The following is a 19,844-nucleotide window of genomic DNA, read 5'->3' as shown; positions in this document are numbered from 1 at the left end:
AAATATGTTACAGGATTTTAGAATTTTTTGTAAATGAAATCAAAATGTATCTATAATTATTTTAAAGGTGTGGCAGTGACTGTAGTATTTTATTTTTGTACATTATTATTATTATTATTACATGACACCTCCAGGGAGTCCAAAGACTCATCCAAGGAGGGAACCTTCTCTGCAACTCTGTCTCAATCAACTACACCAATGCCATCTACCACCCACCACCACACTAGCATTTCCACAGACAATCACAAACATCCATGCCCATGGTGGGATTCGAACCCGCAACCTTTTGGCTGGAGAGCGGATACGCTAATCACTAAGCCAGACAGGCTGGCCGAAAAAAGAACATAATGTTCTTTTTGTTTTTAATGCTGTAGAAGGAAATAGGAAAGAGAAAACTATCCACTAGCATTCAGTACCATGACCTCTGCAGTATAGAAAATAATTGCAAGTTTAATAAATATGATTCAAAAATATGGATTCTCTGCTGTCATACAAATGGCAAAATTCAACCATTTCCTCTGCATAATCTCTTACATTAATGCTGAAAGGATAATTATCTCTCTCTCTCTCCACACAGAGTGGAAAAAGAAAGAAGCAGTTTTTTTTTTTTTTTTTTTTTTTACACGGAGAGTGGAAGAGTGGAAATCACTGCTAAAATGTGTAACGCTAACAGAGTGAACAAGCTAAAGGTTCAAATTTGGCAGTTATGTTACAGTTGAGTTAGGCTACCCATTAGTCATTATTAATAAAATGCTGTTTGGAATATCTTCAGATATTCCCAGTCTGAAGAAAATTCATAGAATCCCTTGCCATAACACTTCACATTTGTTGCTATTTTGCTATAATAGTCTTGCTATCTTATAGTGATATAAGAGATTTTTAATATGTAGTTATTCAAGTCATGAAATAAATCAATCCTTTCCTATCCTATATACTTATAAAAGATTAAAGTATGTCCCTTTAAAATTAGTTATTTACTACTATGATAGGGAATGATGATGATTCATGATAAAAGTTTAATGGAGTGAAACAACACTAAGAAACAATTAAAAACAGTATTTAATGCTTTCAATATTTTATCTTAGTTACAGAGATATCATCAGGGGGGTACAAAATGAGACGTAATACACACACACACACACACACACACACACACACACACACACACACACACACACACACACACACACACACACACACAAAACTAACTAAACATAGATGAAAGATGAATTCTAACTAGCTGGGATGCCCCCTCTATGGACATCTGTTGGTGGCCTATGATGTAAATTGGAATCTTGACGTATTAGTGTTTCCCAAATTTGGCAGTTTTATACAATGTTTATTTAAATTAGGCTGATTTTTAAGAGCAGCAGCAGCAGAATCTAAAAACAGTCTTTCTTTCAAGATCCCAGTTTACATCCTAGGCTGCCAACAGGTGTCCATAAAGGGTGCCCCCACCTAGTTAGGACTAATCTTTCGTCCATGTGTTTCAGTTAGATTTGTGCTGTATGTGTGTGTGTGTGTGTGTGTGTGTGTGTGTGTGTGTGTGTTATAAGTCCAATTTTGTACTCCCTGAAGACGTCTCTGTAATTGAGATGAAATATTGGAAGCATTATACTCCATTAAACTTTTATCATAAGTTTTTCCAAGAACTTAAGCCTTAACACATGGATAATAATGATTATTTGGTAGCAATCCCAGTAGTAGATTCTAATATTACCCCTTTTCTGATTTGGCCTTTCTTAATAGGACTAATTCAAAAGAAAGAAAGAAAAATATTTTCTTGTACAAGGAATGCTACAATATTTTAAAAGGTTTCATTCAATTTTAAAAATGTTTTGCATGATATATCCATAAAAAGCTATTACAGCTTGAAAATAATAAAGTGAGATTATTATGACCTTTTTCTTGACCACTAGTATTAATAAACTAAAGACTTAATTCTGTATTAGTCAAGTAAATAATAGTTTAATATCCAACATGTTTCACTGACTAATATCTGTCAGCATTTTCAAGGATACACTGGTAAGCAATGGAAAGTAACAAAAACTAGGAAATGATATTTACCATATGTTTATGACAATTTAAATGAGTTTTATCTGCATGTTTAATATGTACTATGGTTGTGGGGAGGAGCCGGAACAAATTAATCGATTTTCAATTAAATCTTATGGGGAATCATGCCTTGGATAACGAGTTTTAGATGTCTAGTTTTTCTATATACCTGTTGGTATATAGAAAACCTACTAACACTGGATGCTACCTCCATTTCGACTCGTCTCACCACATATCCCAGAAACTCAGCATTATCCATATGCTCAAAAAAAGAGCTATACAGTGTACCACAGACCCTGGCGACTTACAAGAAGAATTAATGAAAATATCCAGATCTATCCCTAAATGTCAACCCTACAAGAATCATCAACAAGATTCTCTTTAATGACATACCGCAAGACAACGAGATGAAACCCAATACATCAGCTCTATAACAATTCCATTTGTTAGTACCACATCCAAAAAATTAGCTCTTCTTCTAAAACCATATAATATCAGAGCAACCTTCAAACCTATTGAGACCATTCAAAAGTTTATAAGATCCCCGAAAGATAGCCATCCTTTCTACAAATACTCTGGAGTTTACAGCATACCCTGTTCATGCGGTATCAATTACATCGGACAGACATCTAGAAGTTTTGAAACAAGAAAGAAAGAACACATAGGCTATGTAAGGAATAACAGACAATTTATATCAGGCCTTTCTTCCCACTTCGCCTCTACCAACCATAATACTGAATGGGATATAAGTCATATGCCCTACATAGAAAAGAACTACCATTCCAGAACATTCAAAGCTGCTACAGTCGCCCGTTCAACAGGTAACTTAAATAAGAATCAAGGCCTAATCCTACCAGATATATGGACAACTCTAATCAGATCATTTAACAAAAAAAATGAACTTTCATGAAAATTACAATAAATATCTTAACAAATAAAACGTACTTGCGACATGCATATTGTATCATGCACAGTGATAACTTTATATAATTTTTAGAATTGTCAGTTAGTTTCTTAGTTTTTGTTACTTTCCATTGCTTACCAGTGTATCCTTGAAAATGCTGACAGATATTAGTCAGTGAAAGATGTTGGATATTAAACTATTATTTACTTGACTACCATACAGAATTAAGTCTTTAATTTATTAAAAATGTGAGATCTTATCTATAAACATCCTATTACTCATTTTTAAGAGGCTATATTTTACTTGATTTACAATTTAATGGTGCAAGGATTGCTGAGGTCATTCTACCCCAGTAATGGTCACAGCAGTATCTAAGATGAGTCTGTAAGAATAACTAGTATTTCCAAAAAAGATGGAATTTTTCTACTATAAAAGTTGCACCGTTACACAAATTACCACCAAATTTTATATAGCCTACCCACTTCACTAGGGATTGATTATGTTTATACCTAAATTTTATCCTTCTTCTTGGGGTAATTAACTGTTGGTAAATAAACATTACAATACATTTATTTATATGTTATAAATATAAAATGTATACATAATATAAATATTATTTATATATTATGATCCCTTTTCAACTCCCAGACAACTTCCACCTGAAGTATTTGGCTGGGAGTCAAAAGGCAATTAGTCAGGGCTCCACAAATCTGCTATATGGTATCCAGTCTTCAATCAACTGTTCTTCTAACTTTCAGATCAGTAAATTAAAACTAGTTTAAAAGCAATCTTCTATACTGCTAGTTGGAAAATGGGTATGGAAAATTTCTCTCTCTCTCTCACAAGTTTATTCAACAAACTCTGCACCAAATCAGCTCTGCTTATTCTATTTATTTTTATATTTTACACATTCATACTAGCCTGTATCTCCCATGCATCAGACATATCCCTTCCACATTGGGTGGATGTATTTTTTTAAAAAGTTTTCAATATATGTAAGTTGAGACAGTTGTAGGTGTCCTCCTGCGATGAGTCTTCAGACTCCTTGGAGGTGTCAGGAATAATAATAATATATGGTATGCTACTTTGAATTTCTTTGGCAAAGTTTTATTTGTAAAGTTACTAATTCTGAATTATCTTAATGATATAAAAAAAATATCAAATGTGATTCTGATTTCACGTTACATACATACATTTTTTTTTTTTTTTTTGAAAATTTCCTTTGCATAGATTAGTTGGCTTCTGCATCCAATCAATGATGAGCATATTATAAACAAGTGTGAGACCACATTTTCTGCAGCAAAAAAAAAATTGAAATACATTGCTAGGATATCGTACTTAGTTACATACTGTGATTTAGTACCACAGTAAAATTTGTTTTGTTTATGACTAGTATGGTGTCTGGGAAGGGAGTTGCTTTTCAATACAAATGGAAATTTCCCTTCTAGGTGTCTCTAATTATATCATCAATTTCTTGATATATATATACCCCCAAGGGGTGTTCAGGTTACTATGACAACACTACATGATTAAGTTTACATTATTATTAATCTCCTGTCCACAATTTTCTTCCAAATTAGTCTATTACTTGTAAGCACTCCAATATTGTCATATCTAACAATTTGTTCTTCTGAGGCAGTTCTGATTGAATCAATCCACCTAGATCTTGGTCTTTTACTGGGTCTCTTTCCTGTCATCAAACACCTGTCTTGCTAACCTTTCCTCACCCATTCTATTTAAGTGACCATACCATGTTAGATTAGCTATGCTGACAAATTATTGAATGCTAATAATGTGAAGATCCTTTCTAATATCTTCATCTTTAATATGATTCTGATATTGATGCCATCTGTTCATTCCCCTAATTTTTCTCAGAACCCTAATATCTGTGGTCTCTAGACTTTGATCAAGAGATTTATTTCTAACCCACCGCTCAGATTCATAACTTAGTTTACAAGACTGTTTGAACAGTCTTGTAAACTGTTATGGTGTTTTGGGCTAATTTCTCTCTTATTCCATATAAACTGATTTAGCTGGCTTCCCACCATACCAGCTTTGCTTATTCTGTTGTCTATTTTCAGATTTAACCTGCAATCCTCACTGAAAACTGTGCTTAAATAGCTGAAATATTTTACTTTTTCTATAGGATCTCCATTCAGAATGCAGATGAAAATTTCTATGCTCCTGACTATTTTCATAGTTTCGGTCTTTTTATTGCTGATTTTCATGCCAAATTTGTTACAGCTGTTATTCAATCTAATTAGAGTGGGCTGGAGACTTGTACTAGATGTGTTTAGGAGTACAACATCATCTGCATAAAGTAAAGAGCTAAGTTTGATATCTCCAATTGTAATATCAGGCCTAATGCCACTTTCTTTCATGTGATCCATATAGATGATAAATAAGAGTGGAGATAATGTGCATCCTTGTCTTACCCCTGATTTTATATCAAACCTTCATCCTATATTTCCTTCAATTCTAACTGTTGACTGACAATTTAAATATATACTATGGATTGCTCTGTATAATGTTCCATTCACCCCATATAACTGTATTTTTAAAAGCTTTTCTCTGTGCACCTTTTATCATATTCGCCTGATTTCTCAACTATTTGTGTTAAAGTGAAAATCTGATCTTGACAACCTCTATTTGGCCTGAACCCTGCTTTTCTCCAAGTATCTCTTCCACAATCTTTCTCAGCCTCTTTTCAAGTAGGCATGCATAAATCTTACCTTGAACACTCGGTAGAGAAATTCCTCTGTAATTCTGACATTCAGCTTTATTGCCCACGCCCCCCCTTTTATAGATGGTGCTGTGAGAGCTCTACTCCAATTATTGGGGATTTGACCTTCTGAATTATATAGTGTAGCCACTGCAAAACTTTTATATCTCCATACTTAAACATTTCTGGTCGAATATCATCTACTTCACCTGCCTGTGCACCAACTTTTTGATGGCTTTTTTTCTACCTCAAGTACTGATATGTACTCCTCTTTACATTTCTCTTGAAAATTTTTTAGTGTGGTTCCGTCACTCCTTGGTTCGTTTAACAGGCTTACAAATAATTGCTCCAGACATCTAGGATATCTTTATCTTCAGTTTTCATGTCAACATTATGATCTTTGATTCAATTGACAGTACTCTTTCCTCCATTTCTAAGTTTCTTCAATAGTCTCCAGAACATTTTGCCACCTTCTTGACATTTATTTTCTATATTCTTACTAAAATCTTTCCATGACTTTTGTTTAACTACTTTTACACACAGCTGAATCAATCAATGTCTTCTTCGTAGTTTTCCACTGAGACTCCCAGGTTTGGTTCTTGTTTTCAAACAGCTACAAATTTTCTTTAATAATGTTTGCATAGTTGAGTCCACAATTTACCTGTAAAAGCTGCTCAACTTTAATTCTTTTTAAAACTTTCTTACATACTGTTCTTTTAGAATGTGATATCCATTTTTATCCTGCTTAGTACTAATTAATGGCCACTTCTAATTTCTAATCTTTGTACACTCTTGTATCCTGAACCAGATTTATGATATCACTATAAATGATGATGTAGTCAATGAGGTTTTACTTATTTCTTGCGTCTGAGGCCAGTGTAGGCTATCATCACTCCCCATGGTGTTCTATGTTGTCATGGGCAGGTTTGCATGCTTTTAGTCAGAAACCCGAGTTTCCGAGAAAAACTTAAATCTCCTTAACAGATTGGCTAATGCACCTTTAGACGAAAAGACCTGATAAAGGTTCCTCACATCAGATTGGAATCAAACCCATGTCTTTCCAACCAAATTTCTATACCGACTGAACTGTGGAGGCTCAGAAATGAATTTTATTTTTACAAAACACTGTGTCTGGCAATCTCCAACAAAATATTAGCATATCCAGGATTTATTACTATGTAAAAAAAAAAGTATGCTAACCATAAATCATTACTGAATAAAAGAAAATTCTTCTTAGAAAACAAAAAACAAAGCAGAAATAAATGCACATAACAAGCACACAAATTGTACAGGATGATATACTAGCTTAGTGCTCCATCAATGCATATGAAACTTGCGCCACACCGAGATGAGCTGATCAACATTAGTTCAATTGCCATGTCCCTCTCTCTATAGTCATTTACTTAGCTACCAATGTTTACAATGTGATGCCATTGCAAGAGGATTCAAGCAGCCTAGTGCTTTGGGTTGAAGAATGGGGATGTCACTTCAATGATGCTAAACATATAGTTATGGATTTTGGCCAGAGAACATGGAATGAGGTTTATCATACTATAGAAACCTTGCATCAGCATAACTTGAAAAAAAAACATAACTTGACCTCTTGTTACAGACCATATAAAAAATTGGCATCCCTTATCTGCTTCACTAAAGACCAACCACCTCCCTTAGACCTACCTGGTGTATACCAGGTCCCTTGCAGCTGAAGCTGTCCTATTTTGGCCAAACAGACAGGACAGCGACTATCAGAATTTGAGAACCCAAGGACTACATCTGTTTTCAATAGTACAGCCACTCTAGTCTTGCAGACCATGCTCTGGATACTCGCTACAGAATACGGTGGAAGAAAGCCATGGTTATACATCATCCAATTCCTGATTTGTACCCACAAGGGATGTACAGGATATGATAGTACTACATGAAAAATTTACATCATTAATAACTTCCTATCTACAATTTTCTTCCAAATCAGTCTGTTACTTGTCAAGACTCCAATATTATCAGATCTTATATTTCTATGGCCTAAGGCACTTTGTACTGTATCAATCCACCTATTTCTTGATCTTCCTCTGAGTTGTTTTCCTGCTAGCCTGGCAGAGAACACTTGTTCTGCTAATCTTTCCTTGCCCATTCTGTTTAAGTGACCATACCACCTGAGATTAGCTCTGCTAATGCATTCCTGGATGCTGACAATGTCAAGTTCTTTCCTAATATCCTCATTTTTAATATGACATTGCCACTGATGCCATCTATTCACCCCTAATCTTTCTCAGGACTCTCATATCTGCAGTCTCTAGTCTTTGGTCAAGTGTTTTACTTCTGACTCAGCTCTCAGATCCATAAGTTAACACTGGTTTGAATGCTGTCTTGTATACAGCTAATTTCGTGTTCCCACTAATTTCTCTCTTATTCCATATCAATTTATTCAATTGACTTCCTACCATACCAGCTTTGTTGATTCTGTTGTCTATTTCCATATTTTTATTTAGAAGTATAACATCGTCCGTATAAAGCAAAGAGCTGACATTAACATCTCCAATTTTGATATCATGTTTAATACTGCTTTCCTTCATAATGTGATCCATATAGATAATGAATAATAGAGGGGATAATGTACATCCTTGTCTCACATCAGATTTAACATTAAACAATCTTCCTGTACTTCCTTCAATTCTAACTGATTTGCAACTCAAATAAAGACTAAAAATTTCTTGATATAATGTCCCATTTACACCATATAACTGTAGCGTATTCAATAGCTTCTCTCTTGGCACCTTGTCATATGCCTTTTCCAGATCGACAAAACTTAAATACAGATTTTTGTTATATTCCCATGCTTTCTCGACTATTTGTCGTAAAGTGAAGATCTAATCCTCACAGCCTCTATTTGGCCTGAATCCAGCTTGTTCTTCACCAAGCTTTTCTACGACAATTCTTCTAAACGGTTTCTCAAGTATACTTGCATAGATCTTGACGGGAACACTCAATACGGAAATACCTCTGTAATTCTCACATTCAGTTTTATTTCCATTTTTATATATGGGTACTATTAGAGCTCTACTCCAATCATCAGGAATTTGTACAGGCTTTCTGAACTATACAGTGTAGCCACTGTAAGACTTTTATACCATCATACTTCAGCATTTCTGGTCGAATAATGTCTACTCCTGCTCCACATTTTAAGCCTTTGATGGCTTTTTCTTCTTCAAGTATGGATATGTATTCCTGACTGTATGCCTGTTGAGTGTTTTTTTTTTTTTTATCACCGTGCTATCACTGCTTGTTTCGTTTAGCAATTTTTTGAAGTAATTACTCCATACTTCAAGGATATCTTTGTCTCCTGTTTTCATGTCACCTTTATCATCTCTAATTCCATTTACAGCACTCTTTCCTCCATTTCTAAGCTTCTTCAACAACTTCCAGAATATCTTACCACTTTCTTGATATTTATTTTCTATGTTCTTGCCAAAGTCCTCCCATTACTTTTGTTTAGCTAGTTTTACACAGTGTTTTGTTTTCTTGCATTTGTTTCTATATTCTCTAAGAGCACAAGCTGACTTATTTGACAGGAACTTTTGATATGCTTTCTTCTTTTCCTTTACTGCCTCTTTAACTTCCTGTGTCCATCATGGAGTTCTGATTTTTCTATCCTTACAGACAACCTCACCACATGCTTCTCTGGCTGAATCAATCAGGGTTTTCTTCAAGGCTTGCCACTGAATCTCCAAGGTTTGGTTCCTGTTCTCAAACTCTTTCATTTTTTCTTCAACAATCTTTGTGTATTTTAGTCTATAGTTCCCATCTGAGAGCTGCTCAACTTTTATTTGCTTTAAAACTTTCTTACAGGTTATTATTTTCAATATGCAATTCAATTTTATCCTGCTCAAGACTAAATAGTGGTCACTTCCAATTTCACATCCTCTGTACACTCTGGTGTCCTGCACTTGTTGATAATGCAAACATCATTATCAACAATAACGTAGTCAATGAGACTTTTCTTGGTCAAACCTGTATAACTGAGAGGAGACTTCCACATAGCCTTAAGGAGTGCGGAAAACCGATCAGGGCTTCTGACCTAATGTCCAATCCTCACCTTCTCATGGTGCAACCTGTTGGGTATCTACCTGGATACTGAACGAACAAGGATGGGCTGCCAATTTGGGATTTAGCCGACCAAATTGTATTCTTATTGGCTTAAACCAATACACAAATGATGGCCAAGGTTATACACCATAGTAAATTCAAATTTGAAAGGCTATTCATGGAATCAGCCTCAGCCCTAAGAAACATGCCAAACCTCTACAAATTTGGTTGCATGAGACTACCCCAAATTTGGGAGACTTACATCAGAAGACCTTCAGTCCAACGGCCGAGAATGCTTACATAGCCCGCTGGGGAGAGCATCATCAGGACTTTTTGAAGAAACAACAGCTTCCTGCTTCGTCCTCAGTTACTGTGTGCACGTGTCTTTATTTTAAGTTCCTGTGGAAATGGCAACGTGACGTTGCTGAAACATTGGAATATAGATTAAAGTTTAATTTTAATTTATATCTTTTGTAGGTTGTATTACTTAAGTAATTTAATAAGCATGTATAACCAACGTCTAAGACTTTCTACAAGAATGGTTGACAGATTACTGAAGTTTAGAAGACACATCTTGAAAGTTGTAAGTTACCCAGGAAAACTAATCAGGTCTCATTCTGTATACACATTCTGGTAACCTGGCTATACTGGCAATAAGAAAATATAATGCAGAGACAAACAACTGTCTCAGGACTCTGGAATGTTGAGTACAGATTGAGAATGTGATCTGCAGAGCTTGGCAGAAAGGAGGATGAGAGGTGATATGACAGACATAAACTGGTTGAGAGGAAATTATCAGAGAGATACTGCACATCATGGGAGAATGAGAAGTCATCCCTGAAAACTGTACAAAGAAGATTTTATGAATGCCTGGTAGTAAATAAGTGGAATTTGTTTCAAAAGTCAGTGGTAAGTGTACCAATGCTGAATGTCTTCAAGGGCAAGGTAAGATAGTTATTGTGGTCTGTGAGTGTCTGACCTCCATGATGAGTCTTTAGACTCCATGGCAGCTTGGAAGTGATACTAACAAAATGCTATTTTTTATTGGTTATTTATATTATGCAAACAAATAAATGTTTCTCTCTGCTCGAGTCATTCTTTTTTAAATCACCATCGCCTGAATCCTCTCCAAATAATGGAGAAAGTCATCCATATAGTCAACTTCTTCACTATAGGCCTATTAGTTAACTATCAATTGTATGACTAGACACCTGATCTCGGCCTAAATCATCCACCCACTGCCATGGAAAGATTAAGAAACATAAGCTGTTATACTTGACATTTCCAGAGGATTAAACTGAATGTGGTATTGAAGCATGCTCAGTAGACTGTCATTCTTTGGTCTACCTCCCACATCATCTTCCATAACTGGGTGGTCAGCTTTCTCTATGGTAATTCTCTGCATGTCATGGTGGAGAGGGAGCCATCTGCTTCACCAATGCAAAAGTGACTCAAGGCTCTATTCTATCACCTCCTCTTTCTACACATAAATGACCTGCTCTCAGCCTCTACTAATCCTATTCACAGTTTTGCTAACAACAGTACACTTCATTCATCTTACTGATTTGAAAACTATGCAGTGCTCAGATATTACAAGCTTGAAGATCAACTTCATTATAATTAATTAATAATGGAAACACACTGATTAAATTATTTTTTATTTGCAGAACTTTTGTATGTTTCGTAGCCATTATCAATAAAATTATAGGAAAACAATCACAGAAAAGAGAACATCAATTCAATTGAAAGCACAAGATATTATATGCACTATCGGCTAGAAGAGAACAGTTCCTTCTGCATTAATAGATATCCAAAAATAAATTACAATAAAATAAAATATTTTTAAATATAAAATTAATTACAATTTACAGAACACGAGAATGGTGAGTATTAGTAGCAATGAATTTCTTGCATGAATTTTGAGTTCTTGAGAGATAACTATCTCAGGCAGGACATAAAGGGGGCATGCAAGGATCGAGAGTTTTAGTTCTTATCATTTCATCACAGGATGTAATTATGAGTGGGGTTTCACACTTTCCTCCAGTTGGTGAGACTGATCATAAAGTGATCACCTGGGTTGTGGCTAGCCAGCAGACTTTGGTGAGGAAAGGATGTATGCAGAATTATAAGGCTGATGATTATGACAAGCGAAGGAGACAGCTTGGAGCTACAGCATGGAACGAGGAGTTGAGCAGTTAGGAAATAAATGCTGCCTGGGAACTGACAAAGAAATACATAACAGCAATGTGTTAATGTATTCTGAAGGCCAAAAGGCTGAATAAGGTAGGTGTAATATGGATGGATGTGGAGCTTAAGCATGAAATCTGGAAAAAGAAAGTCATTTGGAAGAAGTACAAGATGAATAATGGTAATCATTGACATGAAGAATATAAAGAACAAGCCAGGAGCGTGACTCACTTAGTAAGGAAAACAAAAGTAGAGTATGAGCAGAAATTTGCAAATCAGGCTAAGAAAAACCCTAGATAGTTTTTAGATAAGTGGCAAGTAGAAGGAAGAATGATCATGGAAAGATGAAGTTAAGGGATGAAACTGTTAGAATGGTAACTGCTGCAGAAGACATTGTTGAGGTATTCAGTGATCAATTTATAAGTATGTTTCATCCTGATCAGGATGGAATCATGAGGAACTTAAATGTAGAGGACATAGGAGAGGAGAGCTTAATTGTGAATGAGCAGAAGGTATTTGAGGAAATAAATAACCTTGATGTTAATAAGGCAATAGGATTTGATGAAATATCACCACGCATCTTAAGAGAATGTTTCAGGGAACTGGCAGCAGCATTGGTATGCCTGTTTAACAAGAGTTTTGCAACAGCATAGGTTCCAAGGGAGTGGAAGAAGGGTAAAATTGTTCCACTGCATAAAGGCGGTGAAAGGAGGACTGTAGCTTCAAATTATAGACCGGTCTGTATATTTGGAGTTGTGAAGGTCCTGGAGAGATTGGTGAGAAGTAGGATACAGAAATGGGTTGATAACAGCAGTATCTCTGTGGTTATCAGCATGAGTTTGTTAAGGGGAGATTATGTTTCACTAGCTTATGTACTATAACAAATACCTTGGACAGAGGAGATGCATATACAGCATTGTACTTGGATTTTGCAAAGGCTTTTGATAGACTGCCACATGACAAGCTCTTAAATAAACTGAAACAGATGGGATTGGTTAACAGACTTCTGTGTTGGATCAGTGACTGGCTGTCAGATAGGTCAGAGAGTTGTATATGGGGGTGCAGCATCTCGAAAGAGAAAGGTCACCAGTGGTGTTCCACAAGGGTCAGTTTTGGGGCCATTGTTGTTCAATTTGCATGTTAATGATATTAGGTTGGGTTTATCTAGTGATATCCCGCTGTTTGCGGATGATACAAAACAGGGGAGAGCAATGTATAGTCAGGCTGATGTTAATGCCTTACAAGAGGCCTTGAATAGATTGCATGAATGGGCAGATAAGTGGAACTGTCAGTTCAATAAGGTTTTGAGATTTGGTAAGCAACAATGGGATGCAAAGTATACACTTGGTGGGGAAACTTTAACAGAAGTAGAGGAGATGAGATCTGGGAGTGATGGTGGATAAGGCCCTGAAATTCAGGGACCACACTGCACAAGTTGTGAAGACATCGCATCGAATAATCGCAATGATGCGGAGAACCCTGACATGCAGCAAGAGGTTATGATTCCATCGTATAAGGCCTTGATCAGGCCTCATATGGAGTATTGTGGACAGATTTGGTCACCAGGGTTTTCATGGTGATGAGGATATGTTGGAGAGGGTACAGAGAAGATTCACAAAGGTAGTCAGTGGCTTTTGGAATGTGGAGTACGAGGACAGATTGAGAGAATGTAAGTTGCATGGCCTCGTGAATAGGAGGGGGGATATGATTGAGACATATAAACTGGTCAGGGGTTGTTATCAGGTAGACATGGAAGAGATTTTTCATAGAATGGGAGAGGGGAGTAGAACAAGAGGCCATTACGACTATTTCATACAGGGAGGGCAATTTTTTCTGCACTAAATACCTCTGCTAATTCTGTTTAATTGACGTTAATAAAAAAAAAAATCCTAGAATCATTAACTACTAAGAACAACATGCATGTTTAATACGTATATAAATGAAATTATTTTTGTGGCAAATATTTTTTACTCTAATTAAAGCCAACGGTTAAAGTTTATAAGTCGATAATTTTCCTATGCAATAACAAAAAAACTTGTCTAAACTTGTATTTTGTTTGACATACATGCATATACCTTTTAAATGCTTGATGTGCAACTTTATTATTATGTGACACCTCCAGGGAGTCCAAGGACTCATCAAAGGAGGATACCTACTCTACAACTCTGTCTCCACCAACTACACCATTGCCATCTACTGCCCACCACCACAAGATGGTATAAGTATTTTCATAGACAATCACAAACATCCATGACGGGATTCGAATCCATTTTTGGATGGAAAGTAGATACACTAACCACTCGGCCAACCAGGCTGGCAAAACTATTAATTGAGCCAAATTAAGCATTCCTGATGTGGCCCAATTAACCAGAATCTACTGTATAAAATTATCCACTTTGGCCACAGAAGATGGAATGAGGTTTAGCATACTAGAGGAACTTTACTTCAGGAGGTGGAAAAGGCAAGGGATCTAAGGGGCCTTGGTGGAAAAGAAACTGATGTTCAAGGAATACATTGCAAATATAAGGATTATCCAAAAAACTGCCTCTAATGCAAAGAATGCAGATAAGGTTATAAAGCAAGGTAATGTACAGATGAAGTATAAGACACTAATTAAACCTCATTTGGATTTCTGTAGAGATCTGGTCATCACCTGGCTATATTGGTTATAAGGAAACATCGGAGGGTGTTGGGGCAAATAGAGGACAGATTGAGGGAATGTGTGCTTTAGAGCTCTGCAAGTAAGAGGAGCAGACATGATATGATAGAGACATACAAGATGATGAGATGAGCTAAAGAAATGGATACAGGGAATTATTGCACAGGATAACGGGAGATGTAAGAATGACAGGTCATAAATGTAAGGAAGTAAAAAGGAAATTTTTTTGCTTGGCAGCTGATTTAAATGAAATGTAAATCAACTGCCATGCAAAAAAATTTTGAATGGTAAGTGCTCCAACATTGAATGCATTCAAATCAAGCTACGATAGTTATTGTAACATGAGTGTTGAACCTCCTGCAATGAGTCTTCGGATGCCATGGAAGCATTGAAGCAATACTAATACTAAAAAAGAGGAAATGTTCCATATTCTTCAAAAGAAAGATATGACAACAGCCTGCACTGGACATGGACAAAAATAAGTGGAACTAGAAAAAGGGAAAGTAGAGGGAATGCTAATTTTATATGTACTTGAAAGAAAAATGTGTTCATAATGCAGAAAAATCTTCTTAAACAAAACTTTTCAGTAGTAGTTTGGCATTTCCTAATGAAGCAAAAATGTGTGAAGAAACTAATAAAAAATGATAGCAAAACTGTATGTTATTATTTCATGACACCTCCAAAGCCCAAAGATCATCTAGGGAGGGCACATACTGTACAACTCTCAGTCTCCATCATTTACAATGCCATCTACTGCTGACCAACACCACTAGTATTTTTTGTCTGTAAATTATGTGTCATGAAGGTCAATTTGTCTGTATGAGGGATGAAAAACTCTGGGTTTCTGAGAGAAAAATCCCTGCTACCTTCATATGAGATCGGCTAACTCACCCTTCAATTGAAAACACTCATATAAAGATTCCTCTCGTCATTACGAGAATCACACTTAGGCCTTTTCCAATCAAAATTATTCCAATATAAAATTATAAAAGAAATGAAATGAAAGATAAAAACAATATAGAAACTGGAACAATTCAAGAGATTAAAAACAAATTGGAAAGAACAGTACTAGATACTTTTCCAGGGGGAAGACTGGAAAACCACAAACAAAGAGGCAAAAAAGAAAAAAAAAAAAAAAAAAAAGACCATTAATAATAAAAGAAGAAATTTTGAATGAAATAAACCAAATGAACTTATCTAAGTCACCTGGTTGTGATGAATTTCCTACTGAACTGTGGAAATATGATGGCATAGTTGCCATCAATTTCCTGTTTGAACTTTTTAACCAAATACTATACTAGTGAAATTCAAGATGATAGAAGACAAGCATCATAATACCAATTCTCAAAATGGGAGATAAACAAAGATGTGAAAATAATAGCCCCATAACAGTGCAAATCATAGTTATAAAATCTCCACACACATTATTCAAAATAGAATCCAGATTACAATGAATGAGACAATAGAAGATTAAACAGGATCCAGACCCAGAAGGTCCTCTAGATCATATTTTTACAGTTAATAGCATAGTGGAAAAGTACTGGGCATACAACTTACCTATATACTGCATTTTTATCGACTTCAAACAAGTCTTTTGATTCTACTAACAGGAACAAGATAAGCATCTTAAAATCTATGATGCTAGATTCAGAACTACAAATCTATATTATAAATCATTATAAAGATACCACTGCAAATGTCAAGTTCAATAAAATAAAAACAGACAAATTCAAAGTAGAAAAAGGACTTTGTACTATCAGACCCCAGTCCTGAAGATACTTTCAGGCGCAAACTTTGTTTGCTCACACCTGGATAAAGGATTAAACTAAATTTATTATAGAAAAAGGAGTTATGCAATGTTTCCCACTCACACCAATTTTTTTCAAATTTTCTTTTGAAGAAATATGCAAATCAATAGCTGAAGAATCAGGTCTACAAATAAATGGCACGAATATAATATCATCTGCACATCAAATATGCAGATGATCTTATTAACTTGCAAAATCTAAAGAACAATGGGATATCTCATCTTCCTTTTATTGTCTTTTACCTTGCAGTGTTGAGGATTTGTTAATCATCAGGCCTCAAACCGTTCACAAGATAAGGTGGTCAGCCCTATGCCCCAGTGTATCCTATGTCCGTAGTGTTGAGTTCTCAAGGCCTGTTTGCCTGCTTTGCGGGATGAAAAACCGCAGGATAAACTGGGGGGGAAAACCCTACTGTCCATGCCCAAGACCAGCTAACTTGGCTATGGCTGAGGAAGATCCTTCAGCTCCTCACATCACCAATGGGAGTCGAACCTAAGACACTCCTTGCCCCAGGCATATGGTTGTGAAGCGCAACCATAGCAACCAAGTGCAACAATTAGATAAAACAATAAAAATTTTAAATGAAGAATGTAAAACTTTTGGAATGAAAATCAATCTAAGCAAAAATAAAACAATGAAAATAGGAAGAGGTGAGGGGGAAAAAATTCAATAAACTTAGAAAATCGTGTACTTGAACAAATAAAGCAATTTACATATCTTGGCAGTCTCATTACTCATAACCTCAACAACACAGAAACAGTAAAATACAAACCTTAAAGAATGGTCTGATATGAATAAATTAAACAAAATATGGAAAAAAAACAAACTAAAATTCTATAAAACCATTAATCTACCTACAGTAACATATGAAGCCGAGACTTGGACACTCAATCAGAAAAATAACACAAAACAAATAAGCAAGTCAAACATGAATTAGACTATAGAGAAGATATAGCTATAATTCTTAAACAAATTAAGATGGTATGAGAAGGTTTGTAGTCTTGAATAGAATCACTGGAGGAATACCAAAAAAAAAAGATCTTGGCTACAGTATTTGAAGGAAAGGTGACAATTATGAAGATTTAGAGATGCCAGAAATGGCCAGAGAGAACCAGATGGTCAAGATTTGTTCATAAGGGGACTCAACCTATCATCTGATGGATGATAAAGAAGAATGATGTTCACATTTTTATTCTAAGATAAAAGCAATCCCACCCAGCTGTAGCAAGTTTTTATGTTCCTTACCTGACAAAATGAATACGTCACTTGTAATTCCTTTTTAAAAACAAAAGGAATTACAATCACTTGTAATTCCTTTTTATATTATGCCTTGTAACACAGTTGACAAATCACAATCATACTCTTAATATTTACCGTAACGAATCAAATCTACAAAATAATAATATAGTAATGCAACCATATACATGCTAATTCTGAAATCCTTTAATGCCTTTTCTTTAACAAAAAAAAAAATATTTCTAGCGAAAACTTGGCATTCGTCTGTAACAATTCAAACAGACAGCTCGCACTAACCCCAAAATATGAAAATCACAACAGTATTTTAAAACTTTTTATTAGTATTGGTTATCACTAGTAGCACTAGTTATCAAACTTTAGTTAAAGTTTGATAACTAGTGCTACTTATTAAAATGAATTGATCAGATACAAAGTAATAAAGAAGTACAATACCTTTGTCTCTTTCTTCGCCCATGATAACTTTTGTAATTACACTTGTCTGTTAAATCACAGCTATAGGCCAACACTGCAAAAATAAATTTTAAAAATAATAAAACGCAGAAAAAAAAAAGATTATTACTAGTTATAGAACTTAATTTATTTCAATTTAAATGGAATTAGTTTACCTTAATGTTTACCTGACGACTTTTACATTAGCAAATAACGAACTAACTACGATACGAACTTTTAAAAGCCTTTTAGGCTTATATAAATATACATATATCCAACTCGCTTCAAATTATATCTACGGCAAGATTCATTAACATTTCATATTACGCAGAACATGTCCTCAAAAAAGATACATTAAAACTTTCCCTATTTAACTAACACGAAACCAATATTCCTACCATACAAATTTCGTACGAATAAAATGTTACCTCTACTAAAACAAAATGGCTTTCGTATATTAGGGCGCCGTTTATTATACTATCTGTTACAACAATATTACCAAAAATCATCCAATCATAAAAATAATGTATTAAATTTAGTTTAAAAAAAAAATTGCATACAAAAACGAGATGAATAATTGAACATTACAATAAGCATCAAAAGAAACATACAGTGTCTAGAATATTTACACACAATTAGAATTTGCTGAACAACTCCACGAAATCGTTTATGTTACGAAAACGTAATCAGCCACCTAGAATCATGGGAATTAGTCACAATTATGTTATATATATATATTATATATATATATATTATATATATATATATATGTTTTAGGGATGGCGCCAAAAGCACCCATTATTAAGGAACAACTTTCGTTTTCTTTTGCCAGATTCGTTCAACTTCGATTTGCAAATCGCGATATTTTGTAATTTTTTCATTTTCTTTGTTGTCAATCCGACTATCTCCTGGTACTGATATTTCGATAAACGTAACACCCTTGTTTTTACTATTTTCAACCACTGTAATATCAAGTGTATTACATTCCAAGCTTTTGTCAGTCTGGATTTTGAAATCCCAGAGTATTTTAGCTTTTTCATTCTCAACCACTTTCTGGTGAACTTTATGCTTCCAATAGTCTTTACTTCGAACTCATACGTTTTACATAAATGCCAGTGGATTATCTTAGCTACGTCATTATGCCTTTTACGGTACTCAATTTGTGTGATTTTGCTGCATCCACTTATAATGTAGTCTACCGTTTCTTCCTTTTCTTTGCACAATCTACATTTACTGTCTTCTTGAATTTTTTGTTTTCCCTTCATAACGTTGGTTTTAATGGCCTGTTCTTGTGCTGCAAAATTTACCGATTCTGTTTCTTTCTTTAGTGCTCCATTTTTCAACCATTGCCAGGTCAAGTTGCTGTCAGCGCAATCCTCCATGCTGTGAAGGTATTTTCCAAGCAATGCCTTATTTTTCCATCTTTCGGTTCTAACTTTTCCTTGGTTGGTTTTGTATTCCAATTTTGTCTCCATGGGTTTAAATAAACCCTCTTTCCTTACCTCAATTAGAAATTTTTCCGTTGTTTGATGCAGATAATCATTTAAATTTCGTTTTTCTTCCTCAATAACTTGCTTCACTTGTAATATTCCTCTACCTCCTTTTTTGCGTGATAGATATAGCCTATCAATGTCACTGCGAGGATTGAGGGAATGGTGCATTGTCCTTAATTTTCGACTTTTTCAATCTAAATCTTTCAACTCTAGCTGGGTCCATTCAACAATGCCTGCTGAATATCTC

At 35.1% G+C, this 19,844-nt stretch overlaps 1 protein-coding gene across 2 annotated transcripts in view; it reads right to left on the bottom strand.

Moving 5' to 3' along the window:
• Positions 1–18,546, bottom strand: part of U2af50 (U2 small nuclear riboprotein auxiliary factor 50) — a 154,684-nt gene extending 136,138 nt beyond the window's left edge. For both annotated transcript variants that reach the window (XM_090407544.1, XM_090407545.1), the window contains exons 1-2: positions 18,281–18,546; positions 18,108–18,180 (exon numbers count right to left, since the gene is read on the bottom strand). In XM_090407544.1, coding sequence (XP_090263670.1) covers positions 18,108–18,129 — 22 coding nt within the window. In that variant the 5' untranslated portion in view covers positions 18,130–18,180; positions 18,281–18,546. The remainder of the gene's footprint in view (positions 1–18,107; positions 18,181–18,280) is intronic.
• Between the last annotated feature and the right edge of the window lie 1,298 nt (positions 18,547–19,844).

Source organism: Typopeltis vanoorti, chromosome 17 (genome assembly GCF_054136105.1).
Source record: "Typopeltis vanoorti isolate ZY-2024b chromosome 17, IOZ_Tvanoo_1.0, whole genome shotgun sequence".
NCBI lineage: Eukaryota > Metazoa > Arthropoda > Arachnida > Uropygi > Thelyphonidae > Typopeltis > Typopeltis vanoorti.
Note: the sequence above shows the minus strand (reverse complement) of the source record. Positions and strands in the feature narration are given on the sequence as shown.